Raw genomic sequence first — 21,360 nt, 5'->3', positions numbered from 1 at the left:
TAAACAGTTCTCTTTAATTCAGTTTTATAATTGAAAGTCAATTTGATTCTCAGATGGATAGAGCATTTGAAAAACTTTCTAAGTTAAATGGCAACATATTCCTGTCCATTTGGGAGAAATGTTTGTTGGAGGAGTTAATTAATAGTTTCCTGAGCTAATTAACTGATGCGTTAGTCTCCTTTGGTTAGAGCAGCAAGGTTCCCAGGAACAGGGTGATAAAATAAGATTTTCTAAGTCAGCTAAGAATCAAACTTCAGATAATGATACTACAACCAAAATTCAACCCACTGAAGCCTCATCTTGGATGGAAATTAGAAACCTCCCATGATATTCACACACACAGTCAAGTAAGATTAAGTTTGAACATTTACCTAACACATGGGGGAAGGACACGTGTTGGAGCACTTAAAGTTCTTACCTAGCTTTCGTCTAGTCTGTACTCAGTTCACGTAAGGACCATCCTTGAATGACACCTTAAAACTTCTATCTGCATTCTTAAGATACATTTAATAAGGGATGAGTATATATGGTGGACATGCTCTAAGTCACACATACTGTGACTAAAGGAAATAGAAAAGTGAAGGATATCTGATTTTTAAGAAATGATTATTTATTTGTATCTGCAGAAAGATAGTAAATTAAGGCTAATCTGTACTACACCGTGTTTGAAGCCAGGCTGGGCTACAGAGAGAGCCTGTCTCCTTTTAGAGAATTTATAGTAAGTGGGAGTGAAGCTATGAACGTACGTACGTGTGTGTGTGTGTGTGTGTGTGTGTGTGTGCGTGCACCCACACCTGACTACTGTATACTAACAACCAAATCCTCTGGCTTGCCTCTGCTTTACAGATAGGACTCTTACCTGGATTTCTATCAAGCTGAGAAGCCAATCTGGTATTTGAATGGTCTACACGTTTTGTGCTGAAGAAAACAAAATAAAATCTTTTTAGTATTTTATACTTAAAAGAATAAGAGCAAGAGAAACTAAAGACACAGATCAACCTCAGATCTTTTGGAAAATCTCTTGGAACGCACTATGGCTAGATACTCATCAACTTGGTGACACAGATTTGATTACAGAGATTTATTTTCTTCCTTCATAGATAGCTTCACCTCACATAAACCTAAGCGTCTCCTCACTTGTGTTCTATTACAGAGTATAAGAAGACAAACAGACTGACCGGATGCAAAGAACCTGGATGCACAAAGCTCTCCCAAGTAAGAGCACCTACACATGCCCGGGGCACCGAGGTCCACAGAACAGAGACTTGCAGCCTCCTAGGTCAGAGCCCTCCCACACTGCTGCTGGCTGTTTCTCACCAGGCCAGCGATGCCTGCACTGGCAGTGTGAAACCATGACCCTCAAAGGCTGGTGCCAGAGCAGGACAATAAATACCATATCTTCCTTCACTGGCATAGACGTGAAATCAGTCAGCTGATTTATCTAAGTAAGAATGCCCCACAGCTCTAAGTCTGGATTCGCAATTCCTCGAGGCAGGTCACATTAGCAGCCTATGCACAAAATGAGACAGCACAGAGAGCATGGCGCCCACTCTCCGGTGCTGTGCGGCCCAGAGGGAAGGGGTTGGCTGTGCAGTGGTCCAAATTAGGAGCTGAACCGTGGCTCCCCTGCTAAAAACCATCGTTACTTCAAACGGTGCAGAAGGTATGAGAGGATTCAGATCTGCTGCTTAACAAGCATTTGTCAACACAAGGACTCGACCCCATCACTGCAAGGAAGTATGGCGGGAGTTCTCAGTAACATAATTCACAATTTTAAACAAAAACTTAAGGGTTTAGGAAAACTTATATCCACAACTCTGAGTGTGACAGCTTCTTAGTGCAATACACTTTAACAACTTTTTTTGGAATTGGTGATGCTGTGAACACCTTTGTAAAATGCCGTACTGCTACTGCATCAGTACTTGGAGAGCTCACTCAACACGCATGACATACTGAAATGACCAACAAACGCTAAAACTTAGATACAAGCAAACCCTCTCATTCAAAGAAGATGGATATTCAATATAGCTGTAACACACTTCTAAAGGTCCACAGGTGCACATTAAGACCCCACACTACAACCAGCTTTTAAGAAACCATTATTTGCCAGGAAGTGGTGCCTTTAATCCCAGCACTTGTGAGGCAGAGGCAGGCAGAGTTCCAGGCTACCCTGGTGTACAGAGTGAGTGTCAGGACAGCCAGGACTACACAGAGAAACCCTGTCCAAAATAACCAACCAAACCAAACCAAACCAGACCAGACCAGACCACACCAGACCTATCCCTATTATTTGTTGACTTTGGTGAAGGGTCAAAGAAAGACATCCATAACTGTCTTTTTGAAAGTCTATGAAAATACGCTCAGTAGTCAGGAGCACTGGCTGCTCCTGTAGAGAACCTGGTTGGGTTCCCAGTGCCCACATGGTGGCTCACTATCCTTAACTCCAGTTCCAGGGGATCCAATGTCCTCTTCTGAATTCCTCCTGTACGAGTTAATATGCAGTGCACGTGCATATATGCAGACAGAACACTCACACACATTAAAAAGAAACCTTTCTTTTTTAACGGTGTTATCTGTGAGGTTCATTTTTCTTCCTTCATTTCAAGCAAAATGTCATACTGCAAGAGTAGATACAGAATGTTCTACAAGAGTGGATACAAAAGCAGGAAGTGGGGACCTGACCCATCTCTTAGCAAGCAAGACATTATAGTCCTGCAAAACTGTGAACAATGCAATCTACAATCTTCCTATTAAAATTCTGGTAGGTGGGAAATACTATTAGCTTAAAATGCTATATTTATGCTAATATAGGATATGGTTCTCCCTCTCCCCCCACCCCCATTAAAAAAAAAGAGAGCATCTTGCATTTTAGCCCAAGCTGACTTGAAATTTGTAATTCTCATGCTTCAGTCTTAGTTCTGGAATGATGGGCATAGTGGATGTTTCTTATTTTTAAATGACTAAACATATGACTTTTTAATAGGTTTCTTGTAATGTTTAATAGGTTTCTTTAATAACCTCTATTTAAATACTCTGGCATCTTGAGTATTTTATTTATTTTATGTATATAAATATACACTGTAAATATAAAATATAAATATAAAAGTACACTGTAGCTGTCATCAGATCCCATTACAGATGGTTGTGAGTCACCATGTGGTTGCTGGGAATTGAACCCAGGACCTCTGGAAGATCAGCCAGTGCTCCTAACCACTGAGCCATCTCTCTAGCCCCCATCTTGAGTATTTTTAAGGGTACTAAGAATACTGATACAAGCCTGGTGAGATGGCTCAGTGGTTAAGAACACTGGCTGTTTTTCCAGATGTCCTGAGTTCAGTTTCCAGCACGTGCTGACTCACGGGCATCTGAATTTGAGGCCAGCCTAGTCTACATAGTGAGTTCCAGGAGAGAGCTACATAGTGGACTCTGCCTCAGAAACAAACTGTTAGGAACTGCTATCACAGAATGTAACTTCAGGCTAGAAGTTGGCCAAGAATAGGATACAGAAAGTACTAGAAATTTACCAATGTCTTTATATACAAGTGTGCAATTTCTAGGCTTGAAAGTAAAATGATGCTATCTGGTGCTGGATAGAGGAGCCTTATTTTTTATTATGGCAGCTTGCTATTTTTGTAACATGGTGATTTGGTTGAACACAATAAAGTACAGTAGTAACTGAAAAAAAAAAAAAAAAGAGAAATTTACCAATGTCAGAAACACCATGTAGTTTTAGATGAGGGCCAAGTAGAGATGTCAAGTGTACAAGCTAGCTCACTGTGTCAAAGTCGAGACCATTATTTTCCTGAATAAAAATGTCACTGCTTAGCAGTGTAGGGAAAGGCACCAGCAGATCAACACGTTAACACACACATTGACGTTTGTGTCCCCTTACTCAGACTGTTCTGAGCACTGGATTAAACAGCTGGTCAATGAATCTCATGCACAAAGGAGAACAGTGCTTAGATGAAGTTACCAGAAACTTTCTTTCTTGAAAAGGCAAAGGAATCTGTAGAAGCTCAGCTCTAGAAATACAATTCTATGACATTTCTGAGGAAGACATGCTTTACCACACCACAGCCCTTACAATGGTGCGACACCCGATTACATAAAGTCACAATGCTATTGATGCGGCCTACCTCCAAGACATGTCATTGCAAAAAAAAAAAAAAAAAAAAAAAAAAGCAGGGGTATAATTAGGTTTATACTTTAACAATCACACAAATAATTGAGAAAATAAAGATTAATTTTCTCAACTCTATTTATATAATCTTCAATTTTTAAAAATGTAAATTTTTAGCAAAAACTATTTTATCAAACAAATTATGATCAAAAAAATTTTTATATGATGTCGTTGATTGTTCTTCCCTGTAAAGCAGACAGAATCTGGCTTCTGTGTGCTCCATTCACTCACTTGTAGTCTCTCTCCCAGAACTTGACAGGCCTAACATATGAGGTGATGAATATGGCGCTCCCCAGGAAGGGGTTTAGAGGGGTCGAGAACAAGGCCGACACCACCGCCTGAACGAACAGCATAGCTGAGTCTATGCGGCAACGGTTAAGGAACACACACAACAGACAGAAGAGGGAAAGAGGGAAAAGGCACACGTCAGCCTTGGAATGATGCACTCAGGGCGCAAAGTCTGTCTGAGTCCCCTAGTTACTAGAGCACTTCTGAGGCATGAGGGTGGAGACTTTCACCCAGAAGTGTAATTAAGACTGGTGCGAAAATGTTCTGTTCATTCATTCCAAGTGCATTAAAAGTTCCTAGACTTTAATAACAATCATACTTACATTTTAAATATAAAGTTTAAAAATAGCATTACTTCTTACAAAGCCTTAACCTCGGCCTGTGCTTGGTTCGTCTGTGGGTTGCACAAACTAAATCAGAACAGGTAGCCTTCCCAGCCTGCAAGCTCGGCCAGCCTGCAGTCCCCGACATGTCTGCTGTAGGCTGACGCTCCCATCAAGGATATGACTAGCCATTCCCACAGACTGTACTGAAGGATACGGGGCACCGCAAAGGGCTGAGCAAAGGCATGGAATGCAGAGCCCCACGTGATCTGCCAGGGAGCGACGTAGGTGTACACAAACTGCAGTTTATAGAGGAGTTCCCAAAGCTGTGAGAAGAAAGAAAAAGCTGTCAGGAAAACTCTGCAGGTCCTTCAACCAGAAGACAAACAGCCTGTAAATGTGTCTTCTTCCTAACAGGAAAACGGCACCGAAGTCATTTACCATCGCATAACCAGACAAGGTTTACCAACTGCCAAAACACTGGCATCAATTTAATATGAAGATGTGTTTTAATGTAGACGTGGGCTTATGGATTGGTGTTTCTGAGAGTTCTATGCTCTCTTGTGGCCAATCGCAGCATTACTATACTGCCGGCAAACTGAGGGGTAGAAGCAACAGGACTGCTGTCCTTGAACAGAAACTCTAGGTGTCTCTAATGCATGCGTGTGCTTTATCCCAGGGCACATTTTCCTTGAACTTTCATGCTTTGGAGGAAATATGTTCCAAATGTAACATCACAAGGAACCAGGAGAAACTATCATACAGTGGCCACTGTCTATTGAACAGTGATTCCCTCATCTGACTTTGGCTCTTATGAACTACATGACAAGTACTGCTTCCTGGGTTTAATATGCTCCAAAAAAACCTGCTGGGTGAGGAGGACTATTCCTCCAGCCAGCAGTCAAGTGTAACACCAGCACAAACCTTGCCAAGCACGTTGGCGAGCCAAGAGTTTCTGTAGAGGGAGATGTACGGAGACCGCTTACCTTGCTGAACAGGATAGACATGAAGAAGAGGTCCAGCAGCATCGTCTCTGAGAAGGCTTCATAGTCAAACTTGAAAAAGAGCACAGTGAAGATGACAGTGATGTACTGGTACGTGGGGCTGCTGAAGGAGGAGCGCAGCAGCTTCAGGCCAGCGACGGTGATCATCAAGGCACCCAACCTGTGGCAGACACAGGCACAGCCCATCAGCTTGCACGGCAAACACCAGCATCTGCCAACCCCAAGGTCAGCGGTCAGCATGTGCTCGCTAAGCTTTTGATAGAGACCAGACAGACTTCTGGAATTGATGTACAGAAGCAGTGCGTGTGTGTGTGTGTGTGTGTGTGTGTGTGTGTGTGTGTGTGTGTGTGTAAGCCAGAGGTCAACACTGAGTTTCCCAGTACTCAGGAGATCACAGTGGTAACCCCTTTGTCTCAGGAAATAGATGTGCAGTAACAGTATTCTCTATGTAAGCATATGACACAGTAAAAGGCACTAATACTTAGTGTTTATCAATACACACTATGATCTTTATCTTCTACACAAACAAGCATGCTAGGAAAGTTCTGAAACTGACACTCCCTGCTGTGGAACTAAAGCTATTGAGTAAGACTGAGGATAACCGCGTGGGCTAATGACCACCTATACGGTCTGATGTGCACAGAACACAACAGCCACTTCCCAAACTGCCATCTACTATTAAACACCAACTTTACCTAAAATATTAAAATTATGTTTTTTCATTTATTTTGCACAAATGCATCCACATGTGCATGCACACACTTGCCATATCCTGTATGAAGGTGAGAAAATAATTCGCTGGAGTCGGTTCTCTTCCTCCATTGTGTGGGTCCCAGGGACTGAGCTCATGTCACGAGGGTTGGTAGCAGGGAACCTTTGCCTGCTGAGCCATCTAGCAGGCACCCAAACTCACTTTACCTCACAAGCACCCTCTCAGAAAATACTGGTTGACATTAAAAGGTCAAGGACAATAATTTGTAATGGGACAGAAACAGCCACAATTCCTCTGGGCTCCAGATGGCTCAGTGGTTAAGAGCACTGATTGCTCTTCCATGTGTAATGGGTGTAATGGGACTGGACGCCCTCTTCTGGTGTCTGAAGACAGCTACAGGGTCCTTATATATAACAAATAAATAAATCTTTAAAAAAAGAAGAACAATAAAAATACAGTGATGCCCAAACATGGTAAGACAAAGACCTGTTCACCTGAGCAGTCCTCTTCTGATGCCACGTGACAGAAACAGTGTTTAGTGTTTGACTGATGGTTCTCGATGCTTCCCCAAGTACGTAGGCATTGCTCATTACTGTTCTAATCTAAGGACGTGGGTCGGAGGACGACATACTCACTCTGTGTCTAGTTTCTTTGGGCTAGCAATCGTGTCTGCACTGCTGCTCAGTTCATTGAGGACAATCAGTGGGTAGATGACATTCTTCTCCACAAAAAGAAGCCACACATGAAGTTTCTCGAACCACATCATGGTGGCTGCATCTGAGGAGGCAACAAGTCCAGAAAATCACAATTCATACAGTGCTTAAAGCAGTCGGGCACATGGGAAGAAGGGAGGACGGACTCAGGACTCAAATTAGCTCAATGCCATGAGTACAAAAACATAAGAAGACCATACTTCAATGGTCAACTTTTATGTGATTGCACATATGCACACACACAGGCATACACACACGCACGCACGCACGCACGCATGTGCATAAGCACACATGCACACACACAGTTTCTGACCTAGACATGACTCACACTTGGGTAACTGTACTTTTATAAACTGTTGTGTGAAGCCATGTGCCAGGCTAGGGCCTTAACACACAGGAGACGATTGTTCACTGTGGACCTGCATCTCCAGGAAAATTTTCATGTCTTGAGATCTTATTTTTCACTATAATTTTTCTCATTTTCTATATTTGTATATAGAAAAAGTTACTAAAGGTTCTGGGCTGTGCCTCAATCCTAGATAAGTAAGTGCTGTGAAAGCATCTGGCTTTACACTAGGGATGCCCATGCTATAGATGGACACACGCATAGCCTCAAGTCACCCGGGTTATAAGGCATTTTCTTCACTAGTGACAGACAGTGGCTAAGGCAACAAGCTCTTCGGCTATCTAAAAACAGTGCACCATGCTGCCAGGCAGTCTTTACATTTCTAACATCAGTATAAATTAAAAACAAAAACCCCCAAAACCCAGTTCAGTTCTACAGTTCAGTACTTTCAATAAGTCAAAAATGTTACAGCAATTCAAAATCTGTAAAAATTTAGAATGATTGAAATAAAGCACTGCACAACCAATAAAACTATTGATTTTAAAAACACAATAGATATATTTGGTACTATTTATATAGAAAAGTGATAGAAATAGAAATGATTCATCATAGAAAACGAACTGGAGCCTGTCACTCTGGGCTACTTTTCTGACGTCGAGAACCAGTCAACAGCAGGCCTTACAGTGGCATTTAGGTTCCCTTTCTTTTGAGGAAGGTCTCACAGCATCGTCCCGCACTTGCTCATTAGCATGTGTGTTCAGGGTCCAGGCTGTGGTCAGCACTGGGACCGCACTGCTTCAGTCAGTCTCACAGAGACCCACTGTGAGGACTGAGAGTCAACTCTGCTGCAGTTTTAAAGGCTTCAGTGTTCTTCAGAAATATCAACTCCTACTCAGATGACGGGTGAGTCACCCTCTTTACAGAAGCTCACTCAAGTCCAAGGGGGAAAGCATGGTTAATTCTGTCAGTTGTGTGTAGCATTGCCCGTCACAAGACCAACAGACAAGGAAGAGTGAGTCACAGTTTACAGTGGAAGGGAGAAGCTGGCTGAATGGGCGGGTCTCCATCTCCTCTCCTGTCATTTCACTCCTTATCCCAAATCTGAGCAGAGATTACAGAAAGGGCCTTCACTACTGTTCCTATAGTGGGACAGTGTCTCCTGTGGCAAAAGGGACAAAGGCTTTTCTTCCTTCCTTCAAGTGGAGGACTGGGATGGGGACTGAATTGCCTGGATATTGATTAGGGAGAAAATAGATTGGGGACTGCTAGACAGAGAAGTCACCTGCAGACACACACACCAGCGACAGGTCTGCCAGAGTTAGAGCAGGCAGATGGCCTGGGAGCCCAGCCGCTGGTCTTCTAGCAAAGACAGTGCCCTACAGGAGACACCTAAGCAGAAGCTTCAAATCCACTGCAAGAAACATGAGCTAAAGTGTGAGTCAATGCCGTCGGCCTAACTCACATGCTGGCATGCAACAGTGAGCCCTAAGACCAAGGTGTCACAGACAGACTTACTTCGGACTTCATACTGGTTGTGCTCGGCTGTCTTCAGCAGAGGACGGGAGAAGCAGTGCCACGGAAGCTGCTTCCTTACTTGAGGCAACACATAATGGGTTACGAGCCCCACAAAGCCAACCAGTGCGTACAGCACGTACTTGAGAGCAGGCTGAAACAAAGAGTTCAGGGTATGAGGAACTGAGGAGCCCCACCGGGTTCATGCAGGGCTCCCACTTTTTTGATTTCATTTTTCACCCAATAATGAGGAACAATAAAATTAATCTTAGAATCCAAAACAAACAGTTTGTCTCTGTATTTGCAGGGTTTTTTTTTTTTTCTGTCTAAGCCACCGTATGTTACCTGACTGCCCTTACACATATCTGAAACATGGTGACTACTTTGGTGTCTGACACTATAGTCAATCAGAATGGCTAGAACTAATGCTTCCTGCTCCAAGAATGTTCTACACGACTGTCTGAGCAAGTGTCTGACTGAAGATAAAAGACAGGAGCTAGGCCAGTCGTGAGGAAGAGCCGAATGGAACTGCACGAAGGGTCTTCTTCTCTTTTATCTTTGCATGCTGCGCTGCCAGAGGCAGGTCCTTCATGATTAGATTCACAGAAGGAGGAAGCAACACCATTTCTTCCAATATTAATACCCAAAGTCATATATCTAAAACTCTGGGGCCCCTTAGACATGAACGAGTGCCCAGTTGTTCCCTGAGGAACACTGGCCCTTATCTCATTTCTAAGTGTTCAAGAATTCAAGTCCAAATTGAAAAGAAGAAAAACAATAAAATATTAATTAATTTAAATATTTATTAATTAAAATATATCATTAATAAAAATATTAAATAATCAAGTGAGCCTTAGCTTCTGGCTAAGTGGCGTAACAGTGACTTACCCTCCCATAGGGAAGAGTCAAAACTGAATACAACACACAACCCAGTCAGTGGTTTGTATTAGGCAAGATTTACAGAAATAAGCCTATGCCCAGAAGTAAGGGAACCAAGGAGGGGATTGTGCTGGCCCTGCTCACAGTTCCAAGAGAGGGTGCTCTAGGAACTGGGAGGACAGCCAGACAGACTTCATCAGAGAAGACTGTGAACCTAAGGGAAACTACAGAGGAGACCCTTGAGATCTGTAGACAGTTGTTCAAGTATCATGGGAATGGGAAGCACACACACACACACACACACACACACACACACACACACACACACACACACACACACACGAGGAACTATGAAGAACCATAGGAGGGACAACCAAGCACACAGGATTCTCAAAGGACTGGGAGAGCACCCCCACAAGCTGACCTGGGAAAGCTCAAGGTTCATACACACCAACAGAGGCCCACCTAAGGGTGCCATTCCCTACCTGTAGGAGACACACATGTGCTCTTGCTAAACTTGGCCCTGTCCCACCAACTGCTTTAACCAAAACCAAGACCCAAGGGGATCAAACTGCTAAGGGATTAAGACTATCTAAGGACAATGTTCAAGTACTTCTGGGAATACAAAATTTAATATCTAAAAGGGCAAATTTCCATTGTTGGCATCCACTTAAAATTTTCCATAGGGCTCTCTGAATGCACTCAAGACCACAGGGAGATTATGCTGACCCAATGTCTGGTACCGTTGGCTTGACTAGCAGCCCAAGTCTAGGAGGTAGCAGGCCCATGAAGGGAATGTATTTCTGTGGTTACCTACGCTGACATGGCAGCAAACTGCCTTCTAAATACCTCAGCTTATACCTTAGACAAGAGCCTGAATCAGGGAAGTCTGCTTTTGCAATGAACAGTGTGAATGTAGAGACTGGAGACTGCCCAAAATGCAGAAAACAAGCCACAGATTTTGCCCAACTCTAAACAAGTCACTTCACCACCCATCTAAAACTTGGAGCAGTGTGCAAGGAAAATGAAAGAAAGCATTGGAAAATCGGATGAAGGGCTATGAATATGAGAGAACCGAAGGACTGTTAACTCAAGGGGCCATAGCCTATCAACATTTAGTCTACCCTGTCCCTCTCAGCAGCCGTCTGCCAACAGATTCTGCTGAGTCCACTACACTCCAATGGGTAGCTTCAAACCCACTGTCCTACTGATGGCCCTGGTTAATCTTGGTGGGTCACAAAGCAAAACAAGTAAACACGAATGCACAAGAGATCTGTGAGGTAGGAGGTGGGTGGAGGGGTGAGGAGTTAGAAGGTAAGGGGTTGGGAAGCAAAGCATATGCAGCTGAAGTTGTGAAAAAAAATCTGTAGGTACAGAGAATCAGGACAGCACAGCTCCAAGTAAAGGCAAAAAAGTCAGCCAATCAGAATCAACCCACAGGGATACGGATGCTAGGATCTGAAGATATAAGGATGCTCTTCAAAGTGACAGCCAAATCCATATGTCCAGAACACTGCATACACTATTTTAAAAATGGCCACAACAGACTTCTAAAGATGAGAATCATAAATTATGAAATGAGAAGGACTCTAAATGGGATTGATGAGAGACGACAGTACAGAAGAGAGGATTAGTGATGTACAGACAACAGACCCAACATCAACCCAGAGGAAAAGAACCAAAATAAACAGCATCAGGCAACCACAGGACACGTGTGACTGGAGTCACTGAGGTGGGTGGAGCAGAGAGAACAGGATAAAGCAAAACAAATCCTAGACTCAGAGCCCAGGGTCTCCAAGCTTAGGGTAAAGTATGGATCAGAGAAGTGAACCTGAGCTATGAAGGAAAAGCACATACAGTCCATTTTAATCAAATGACCCTCTACTGGTGATGAGGGCCGCAGAGGAAGAAGCACTACGCCCAGAGGACAGGCAGGACAATCACAGGACTTCTCATCAGAAGACAAGGACCAAGAAGACCTTGAGAGACCTTTCAGACGCTGAAGAGTGAAAGTGTCATCCTGCAGTGTTACACCCCGGGATTACCTCCCCAAAGGAACCAGGGACCAGAGTGCAGAAGAAAAGATGTGTAGAACAAGGAACATTTTCAGGTATCTTTGAGACCAAAGGAAGTGACACCATATGGAAACACTGGAGTAGTCACAAGATCTTCATGTGAAGCAAGGGGACTGGGCGGTGCTCAGACAGAAGAACTTCCCATGTGGAACTGCCCGTGACGAGCAGAGGTGATCACCCATCCCTCAACCTGCCTGGATGACAAGACTCAACTTCTCCAGCAGCATTCAAGGAAGGCTTTGGAGTACTTCAGTAGAAAAAAAAACACATCATGCATACAGGATGGACAAAAATCATGAGGGCCAGAGGACAGACAGCTATCTACGGTCCCCATGCCCTGACTTCTTAGTGTCTGCACTTCTATTTGCTTCCCGTGCTGTACCAGTCAGTCTACGTGACCAAGAGGACAAAGAAGGGTGCACCACAGACTCACAGCAGCAGGGTACACTAGCAGTGAGTCCACAGAAGGCAGGCTCTCCTAACAGTCAGCTAGGGTCGGGGACAGGACTCACGGGTCCCAACCACTACTGAACTGTGGCAACCAAGATTCCAGAAGGGAGGGGGCACAGTATTCAGCTGTGACCCCATGATAGACCTACCAGGCTCTTATAATTAGCTCCAAACCTAGCTCTGGTTTGATCACACACAAAATCAATGATGAGTAGGGAAAAGATGTTTGCAGGAGGACTGGTAGGGCTGGAGGGAAGTTGGGGAGGGATGACAAGAATGCATAGTACATTCATATGAAACTGTGAAAGAATAAAACTTACTACTAAAAACAAACACACACACCAAAACCAAAACCCAAATGTTTCAGTCTCACAATGTCACACATTACTTTCTATTGACCCAGACCAGAGGACTCCTTACCTGCAACGCTGTGAACACTGTGCTTACATGGATGGCGAAATACAGCACACCAATAACGACACACACTACCAGGTCGGACTGTAAACGCTCACTCTGTGGGACAAAGGGCAATCATTAAACAATGGCACACTTGTTTGTTTTTGAGCTAAGGTCTCATGTAGTCCAGGCTGACTCCAACAGTTACATCGTTAGGATCACACTTATTGCCCAATCCTCCTGCCTCCACCTCCCAAATGCCACCATGCTTTTCTTTAAATACAATTTAAAAAAATCTCCCTTTTCCAAATCAGTAAAGTTTAAGAGATAATTTTGCACCAATACACTTCAGCGAGTTTTTGGGCCTTCTCATATAAAATAATTATGTAGAATAAACCTATTCCTCGGTTCTCTCACACTTGGGCTTTCTCTGGTAGGAACCCAAACAACCTGTCTGTAAACCTGCTGTAAACAAAGTTGCTAGAAGATTTCCCCGCGTTGGTCAGTAAACTTTGCTTTTTTCATTGGCAAAAAAGACAAGAGCCGACCTTGAGGCATCGAAACTGCGTGCACACTTCATATGCATGGTTTTCACAGGGTTAAGGATCACTTATTTGAACTGAGAACCAAAAACGTTTCCAATTGTGGAGACCATTCAGCCTTTGGAGAACTTTTGTGAACTCAGCTAGATGAGAATCCCTGAAGTAAAAATCCAGACACAGAAATGCTCTAAAGACCCAAGGTTTTTTTTTTTTTTTTTTTTTTTTTTGAATGAAGATTTGGGAGCATTTCAGGTTTTGAATTTTTGGAAGCATACTCAACTCTGTAGTAAAAAGTAGGATCTTCTTGCTCTCCCTGGCCACCTATTAATCAGCCGACATATAAGCCACTTTTAATATCCCATTATGCTTAACACAAACACAGAAACTAAAGTCAAAAGAGAAGTTCCTTCAATTTTATCTTGAGGTAGTTTGTTCCTTCTACTTTACTGAAGAATTTGTGAAGTCATGTTTACTGAAAATAGACACTATGTTCAATTAATATTTAGGTAAGTTCATCATTCAGATATAAATAATGTAAAATGAAGGGACTAGGGATATAGTTTCAATTGTAAAGTGTTTGCCTTGCAAGCATTAAGACCCTGGGTTCAATGCCCAGCACAACAACAACAAAATAATCTAAAATAAAATAGAAAATGAAGTGTGTTTTGTCCTACGAAACAGGTGTGAATAACTAGAACTCACTTTCCAAGTTACTGAAGAGACACTGTGAGTCACTAAACTGAACTGGGAATAAATACTCTCACATTTCCCATGTGTGTAAGAACAGTAAGTTAGAAGACTGCTCTTTCCTTTGAAATGGAAACCTCATTTTTAAGGTTTCATACATACTTAAGCGGTCAAGTGTTTTGCCTGTACACACGTCTGTCTACAACTTGTCTGCAATGCCTGCAGAAACCTGGAGGGGTTGGATCTCCTGGAACTGGAGTTACAGGTAACTGCAAGCTGTCATATGGATTCTGAGAACGGAACACTGGTTGTCTGAAGAGCAGTAGTGCTCTTAAGTGCTGAGCCATCTCTCCAGGTCACAAAACACACTTTTTAAATTGCCCTTGAGAAATGAAGCAAATGACTTAGGGCTTTGTTTGTTTGTTTGCTTGTTTTTCAATCAACAGGAGTAATAACAATCTAACTTATGTTAAATAGTCTAAACAGTACTCTGCCCTCACCCGTGGGTAAAGTTCTATGGTTTCCGTGGATACCTAAAACTACAGGCGGTACTTGACTACACAGATAATGGAGCGGGTTATTCAGTGCATGGTAGTGGTGTACACAGCAGATAACCTGAACAAGGGTATGTTTTACGTCTGAGTGGAACACGCAACATTTCATCCTGTTACTCAGAGTGCTGTATGATTTAAACCTTACAGATTATTTATTTCTGGGATTTTCCAGTTCATACTTTTGGCCTGGATTTGACTGCCAGTAACCGAAAGCATGGGGAGTGAAGTGAAGCTAGAGAGAGACTACTGTTGTAGTCACCGTTCAGAGCTTTGCCTCCCCTGAGGAGGACCCACATTTCTAGGACCAACGGAATGACAATTTTACTGGACACGAAACCCTTTGGCATACTCTTCTATATTGAGACCACGTGTGAGGACAGGACTTCCCACGTGCAGGCTAATGATCTCCTTTCCAAACTGTTTGGGACCAGGAGCATGTGAGACTGTGGATCTTTGGGACTGTGAGACTATTTCCATATACAACATGACATACTATGAGGAGATGAGGTGTGCATAAAAAAGCAATATTCATTTCCCATGTGTGGCTAACAGTCTGAAGGTGACAGGAGGCAGCACTGTAAGGAGCCTGTGCTTTGACTGTGACTGATCACATGAGACCAGGTGTGCAGTCTTCCCCTGTGTGATGTTATCAGGACTCAGAAAGTATTACAGTCTAGACAAGATTATTCTGGACTTTTGGATGAAGGAAACTTAACTAGATGTGAACTATATTTAAGAACACTTATTTTGCCCAATTACTAAAAACTTTCAAAAGTACCCGTCATATAGTACAGTCATCTGCCGTAGGTACGGTCATGGTTTAGAAAGCTACACTTACTACGGAATTGCTAAGCTTCTCTGGCAGTGGGTCCTTCACTTCAGACAGAGGGTCTTCTGGGTTCTTCTCGTCAGTTTTTGGAAAAATCTTGGATTGTATCAAAGAGCTTTGTTTGGAAAAAATAAAGTATTTTAGCAGAAAATATATATGAAGCCTATAAATCAGCATACACATACACACACCACATACACACACACACACAAAATAAAAAAGTAAAAATGAAATCTTTAACAACATACATTTTCAGCTAACAAATCAGCATGACTGAAAGTTAATGTATGTTTAACCCAGACAGAGCAGGCTGAAACACTTGACAGGCACTAGGGGAGGAGCTGTCTAGACATTAGAAACGCCAACGTAAATGTTCAACAGAAGCGGGTTTCACTTACAAGAGTACAGATGGGTCGCTGCTCTGTCGGCTGAGGTGATACGATACTGCCACCAGCAAACCACAGAAAACAGAGAAGAGTACCGGAATGTGCTGGCCATCCCAGGAATCCTGAAGAAAAAAAATCCAGAGAAAAAGACGCTTGTAACCTTTAATTAACCTAACACATAATCAATCCTCTTACATCAATATTTTATAACGTCTTAGTTATATTAGGAACTGTACTTTATTCCAAATGAATTTAGATTCCTTTTTTTCCTTTTTTCTTCATCTGAGAAAGGGTCTCATGTAGCTCAGGCTGACCTCGAATTTGCTATGTAGCTGTAGCTGAGTTTGAACTCCTAACCCTGCCTCTGCCTCTCAAGTACACACACACTACATTAAAGTTCTTCTCTGGAGACCTGGGACAGGTCCTAACTTTCTTGTCTGAAGAAAGCTTCAGCTTCCTTCTCTCGGCGCCTCTTTTGGTACTGGCATTTACTCATATTGGGAATGACCCCTCCTGGTTGGCGCCGTCATCTCGTCGTCTGTAGCACGGTCTGCAGTGCTAAGTGTGCAGCTGGCACTGACTTTACCTCCCTCTTCACACTTGTGTACGTCAACCCTTAGGTCTTTAAAACCAGAGTTAGACAACACCCCGCATCAGGCCAGCCTGCCTTGCAGCTGCGTTCCAGACAGCAAAAAACATATCCCCTCAGTTCCTTTTGAACATTAAGTTATTTTACTTTCCTTCCTCAAAAGGCCAAAGAAAGAACTTTGGCCAAGTCTGACAGTCTAAAAGGCCCTCTCAGACTCTGATGTGCCTGATTACCCTCTGTGGGTCCCCACTTCGTCTACACTTGACCACCACCATTTCCGGGGTTCCTGCTCTCACTTCTCTTACCAACCACAGTAGCAGCCTCCTTCTATGACTCATTTCTGTTGATGACTTTTATACCACCAAGCTCCAACAGAAATCTTTCTCTATGACTACTACAATGTGCCTCTGCACCCCACAAATAAGAACAAATGAAGTGTTCACATTAAAAATTCCTTGTTCCTGAACTCTAGGATTTCTAATATTGTCTAGTAGGTGCCATGTTGTAGCCAGTGGTTTAAGCCAGACCCTGTTCCTAGACCTCTTCTCTTTTTTCTAGATATTCTCCAAATATACTGGTGGGATCTAGCTTGAGTGATTGGGCTCCTGGCTTGAGGACATCTCCATCAATCAAACCAACAGTGTGCTCCAGGGCCATCCTACCAGCATGTATCAACTGTCGCCCTTAGACTTGTTTTGTTTTGCATTGCTGGAGACTAAGCCGTGGGCCTTGGGTATGCTAGAAAACACTCTTCCGCTAAGCTACATCCCAATCAAAGCATGTTCTTATAAATGTAAATCAACCTTGATACGAATGACTACATATATTCTGCACCAGAAACAGATGTTTAATCGTATGTTCTGTAACTCCACGCTTACCTCTCTTCCCAGTAAGTCCAGTTCTAATAAAACTTTTTAATAGTAATTCGAGGTTAGTGTATGGAAAGGAGGCTTCCTTTAATAATGATTGGTCATTAAATTGCTTTAAAACTCAAAGTAAGAGACAACAGAGTATTAACCAGCATCAGAAGGCAAGGGGTACTAATGATAATGTGGATCAGGGAGGGCAGGAGGGAGTCAGCAGTCACACAGACACAGCTCACTCTAGTCTGTTGCTTACCCTTAAAGCTCCGTAGCACAACCCATACAGCAAGGCGACAGCCACAACGCTGCACAGGAAACTGTACAGTGCTGCCAGCAGGCTGGTGGTGGCTAGATGGTGGAGGAGGAAGAAAATCGGGATCTTAGAAACACCTATAACACTCAAATGCACAGGAAAGCACAGTGAGTAGCGCAGCACTTATCTAGTCATGTGATTCACAATGCAGCCACTGCGTCTTTTCCACAAGACTTGACATGACAAGACTTCTAGCTCCAACATTTTGTTGAGACAGGGTCTCACTTTAAGCTCAGTCACTCTCAGCAATCCTCCTGTCTTAACTTCCCAAGTGCTCAGGCTACAGGGATCCACTTATCATGTCTTGCTTTAAGTCTCTGAAGAAATATGTGAACCTATAATAAGCTTCAAATTCTACGCTGGGGCTACAGCACTGGCTGTTGTGTGAGCACGTTCTGCTCATGTACAGTCTGGTTCCCAGCACCTGGATCAGGCAGCTATAACTCCAGCTCCCGGGGACCCAGCGCCTCCAGCCTCCATCAGCACTGAGCCCACATAATTAAAACTAAAATGACCCTTTAAAAAGCTATTTTACATTAATAAAATGTACCAGAGAACAAAGCTTTTTGCAAAGGCCTGAAATGGAGGTATCAATTAGCCACTTAAAATATCTTTGTACGTGAAAAGAACTTGCTTTACTCACAGCAGTAAGTCTGTATTCCCCTTTGCTGATTCATACAGAAGTGTGTAACTCTGACTACTAGAATTGCCAACAACTGACCCAACAGGATTACTCGTAATAAGGAGCAAGCGTAGTTAAGATACTTATCTGTTATTAAAAATTATGGCTGAGAGCTCCTTAATGTAATTTTACACAGCGACCTAAGGAAATTATCAAAGACCTAACCCTCTGCACACAATGACAAAGCCTAATACCCAGCAACAGTCGTGACTGACACTGCACGGTCTTCTACTCAGTAAGCTGAGCTGATCAAAAACACTCCAGCCATTTTAAATTACACACATTCAAAACATTAAAAAAAGCTAGTATAACATGCGGCAACACAGCAAAGTTTTACTTTCTATTACAATTTATGCCAGCCCAACTGGAGGGATAACACAGCAGGCTTGAGGATGTGAGTTTAAATCCCCAGTACCCATGTAAAAAGCTGGGCTGACTGCATGTGCCTGTTATTCTATCATTGTGGGGTGGCAACAGAGGCAACAGGCTCTGAGAGCTCCTTGGCCAGCCAACCTGGTTCAAAGTGTGAGCTTGTAGTTCAGGAGAGACCCTGACTCAGGGCGGGGGTAGAGAGGGCAGCAGCTATCACGCTCCTCCAGCTCAGCATGCATCGGTGCACACAGGGTACACCCACACACTCTCCCCCATGCACATCAAATTGAAAACACAGAAAAGTGAGCCATGCCATCAACGCTGTTTCAAGAGATGACTCAGTAACTGTATGGGAAGGTAAATGAGGTTCACACTGCGAAGTGTGAAGAAAATGAACTATAGATATAAAGCTATGCTTTCCTGTCAAGTATTTCCTGTTTGCATACTCTCGGTGCCACACAATACTAAAAGATGAGCGGACTCAACTGCAGCAGCCATCAACAGCGCTGCCCCCAAGCTCTTCAAATCGCTGTCTTCAGATAACAGCGGCTTGTCTTAAGGATAAAATACATGTGTGGTAAGAAAATAGATTTTCCAAGTTGTCAAAGAACGTATACATATTCTACTCTAAAAACTGGGAGTAAAATCAAAAGTATCTTACTAAAAGCTGACTTAGTAAGATACTTTTGACTTTGACTTTGAAATTCTCCCTTAAGTACATGGACATGCCGAATGCACATTCGGGTACAGATTCCAAGGACAATCAGACCCCGGCCTGCTCAGCCCAGATGACATTATGAACACCTGGTGACTGCTTACAGACCCCACACTGGGGTGTAAAGTGAAATAAAAAAACAAAAAAGGCTTCATAGCTGCCCCTTCATTTCTGCAGTTTTCCTTCCTGCAGGCTCCATTAGCGATAGTCGGTTACAGTCCAAAAACATTACATAGAAAACTCCAGCCAACAGAGGAGGTGCCGCGGATCATGACTTTTACTTGGGTGTAGCAGGTGGACGTGTGGTGCATGCACATATGTGTACAACATGCTCAGGCCAGAGGAGGGTGCTGCAGGCCATTCTACCGTCTTAAGACAGAGCTCCCCACTGCCTCGGAGGCTTGCACTTTCAGCTAGGCGGGCTGGATAAACTGCAACTGTTCACTCCATGATTCCTGTTGCTGGTTTTGCTCTCACAGGGATGCAGGGGCAAAGCAGGAAATGCAGTCCATACAGGTTCCTCTGCCCCAGGGCTCAGAACATCCCCTAGCAACGGAGGGCAGGGGCACCGGTATTCTACAACTTTCGTTTTGCCAATTATTTGTTACTTCCTATACACCGAATCTGCAATGCCTGGACTTTTTGCCACAATGGCAGACCTCACTTTTTCTTAACTACAATTCACTGCCTTTCTGCCTTCAATGATTAAATAAGCATCTTTCTTTGACAATTTCAATTTTAAAATAGGAAGTGGAGATGTACTGCAATGCTCAGTTTATGACTTCACGGCCTATGTTATAGCAACCTGTAATTTACTCACCGTTCCCACCAAAGATATGGATATCCAACTGTTCACAAAGGTACATTACAAACGTGTTCACCTGAGGCAGGAGACCAATGAAAAATACTATTGGGAAACAGAGTGTAAACACTATGGAAGGAAAGAAAAGTTTATTAAAAACCACTGCATCCATCCTCCGGCCTAGTTAAAGCCCATAAGCAATGAAGTCAAACCTAACACTGCCCACTGTATGACTGGATATTAAATTCCCCCCAAACCATTAGGAATACGCTTAGCAATCACCTTAAGAGGCTGGAGTACAGCTCAGTGACAGAGCACCTGCCCCACAAGTGGCCCCACATTCAATTTCCAGCACAGAAGAAACAAAATCATTTCAAACATTTTTTTTATATAACAAGAACCTAAAATGTATATTAAAAAAACTTTACCCCACATCCTCTTCAAGAACAGAATTACTATACTACTCAACATTAACCTTTTATTCTTAGTTGCCCTAACTATTTCTCAGACAGACTACAGTAAGCAGAATAAGCTGACTGCATCTCTTTAGACCAGTGACCAGCAAACACACTACTGTTAAGATCAGCGATACCTTCAGGAAACTCACCTATAACCAAGTCCCTGGCTGACAGCAGCACCAGCGGATTGGTGAAGGTTATTCCATACAACTTGAACTTGCTTGTACTTAGGTTTCTGCTGCCATAATCCAGAAGCCAAATGAGACCACAACATAGACAGAAGTAAACTGGTCTGCTGTAGGCAATGATACGATTATGGCCCTGCAAACAATACATTTTCACTGTCAGGTTAGTCTCGTTGAGAGCCACAACTAACTCCTGAGTTCACTGTTAGCTTATGTTTTAATGACCTGAATCATTTCCATATGAAAGGCAGGTTTCTTCTGAGGACTGCAGAAAATGTCAGAGACAAGCATCTAAAAGGGGATAATACAAGGAACCCTGGGATACCGCCGGAATCAGAGCTATCAGCGTGAATTCAGTATTTTAATAGGGATATGAATAGATACAAGAGAAGTGAATGCATACATACATATGAAAGTACATGTACAAGTTACCCATCTTTACCCACTGAGAGAACCTAGACACATAAAATTCTAGTATAAGTTACTAGATCATCTTGATCTTGGT

General features: G+C 43.1%; 1 protein-coding gene across 17 annotated transcripts in view; it reads right to left on the bottom strand.

Annotated features, from left to right (window-relative positions):
* The window catches only part of Pcnx1 (pecanex 1), a 137,192-nt gene that overhangs the window by 20,008 nt on the left and 95,824 nt on the right, over window positions 1-21,360 (bottom strand). For 14 of the 17 annotated variants that reach the window (XM_087553286.1, XM_087553285.1, XM_087553287.1 and 11 more), the window contains 12 exon segments: window positions 20,820-20,991; window positions 20,231-20,341; window positions 17,585-17,676; window positions 15,889-15,998; window positions 15,500-15,605; window positions 12,903-12,995; window positions 9,082-9,232; window positions 7,143-7,284; window positions 5,778-5,955; window positions 5,009-5,117; window positions 4,412-4,541; window positions 860-918 (listed from right to left, as the gene is read on the bottom strand). In XM_087553286.1, the coding sequence (XP_087409412.1) occupies window positions 860-918; window positions 4,412-4,541; window positions 5,009-5,117; window positions 5,778-5,955; window positions 7,143-7,284; window positions 9,082-9,232; window positions 12,903-12,995; window positions 15,500-15,605; window positions 15,889-15,998; window positions 17,585-17,676; window positions 20,231-20,341; window positions 20,820-20,991 (1,453 nt within the window). 17 annotated transcript variants of the gene reach the window in all.

This window comes from Rattus norvegicus, chromosome 6, assembly GCF_021556685.1.
Source record: "Rattus norvegicus strain SHRSP/BbbUtx chromosome 6, alternate assembly SHRSP_T2T, whole genome shotgun sequence".
Lineage (NCBI taxonomy): Eukaryota > Metazoa > Chordata > Mammalia > Rodentia > Muridae > Rattus > Rattus norvegicus.
The sequence above is the reverse complement of the archived record's forward strand: the minus strand, read 5'-3'. Positions and strand labels throughout refer to the sequence as shown.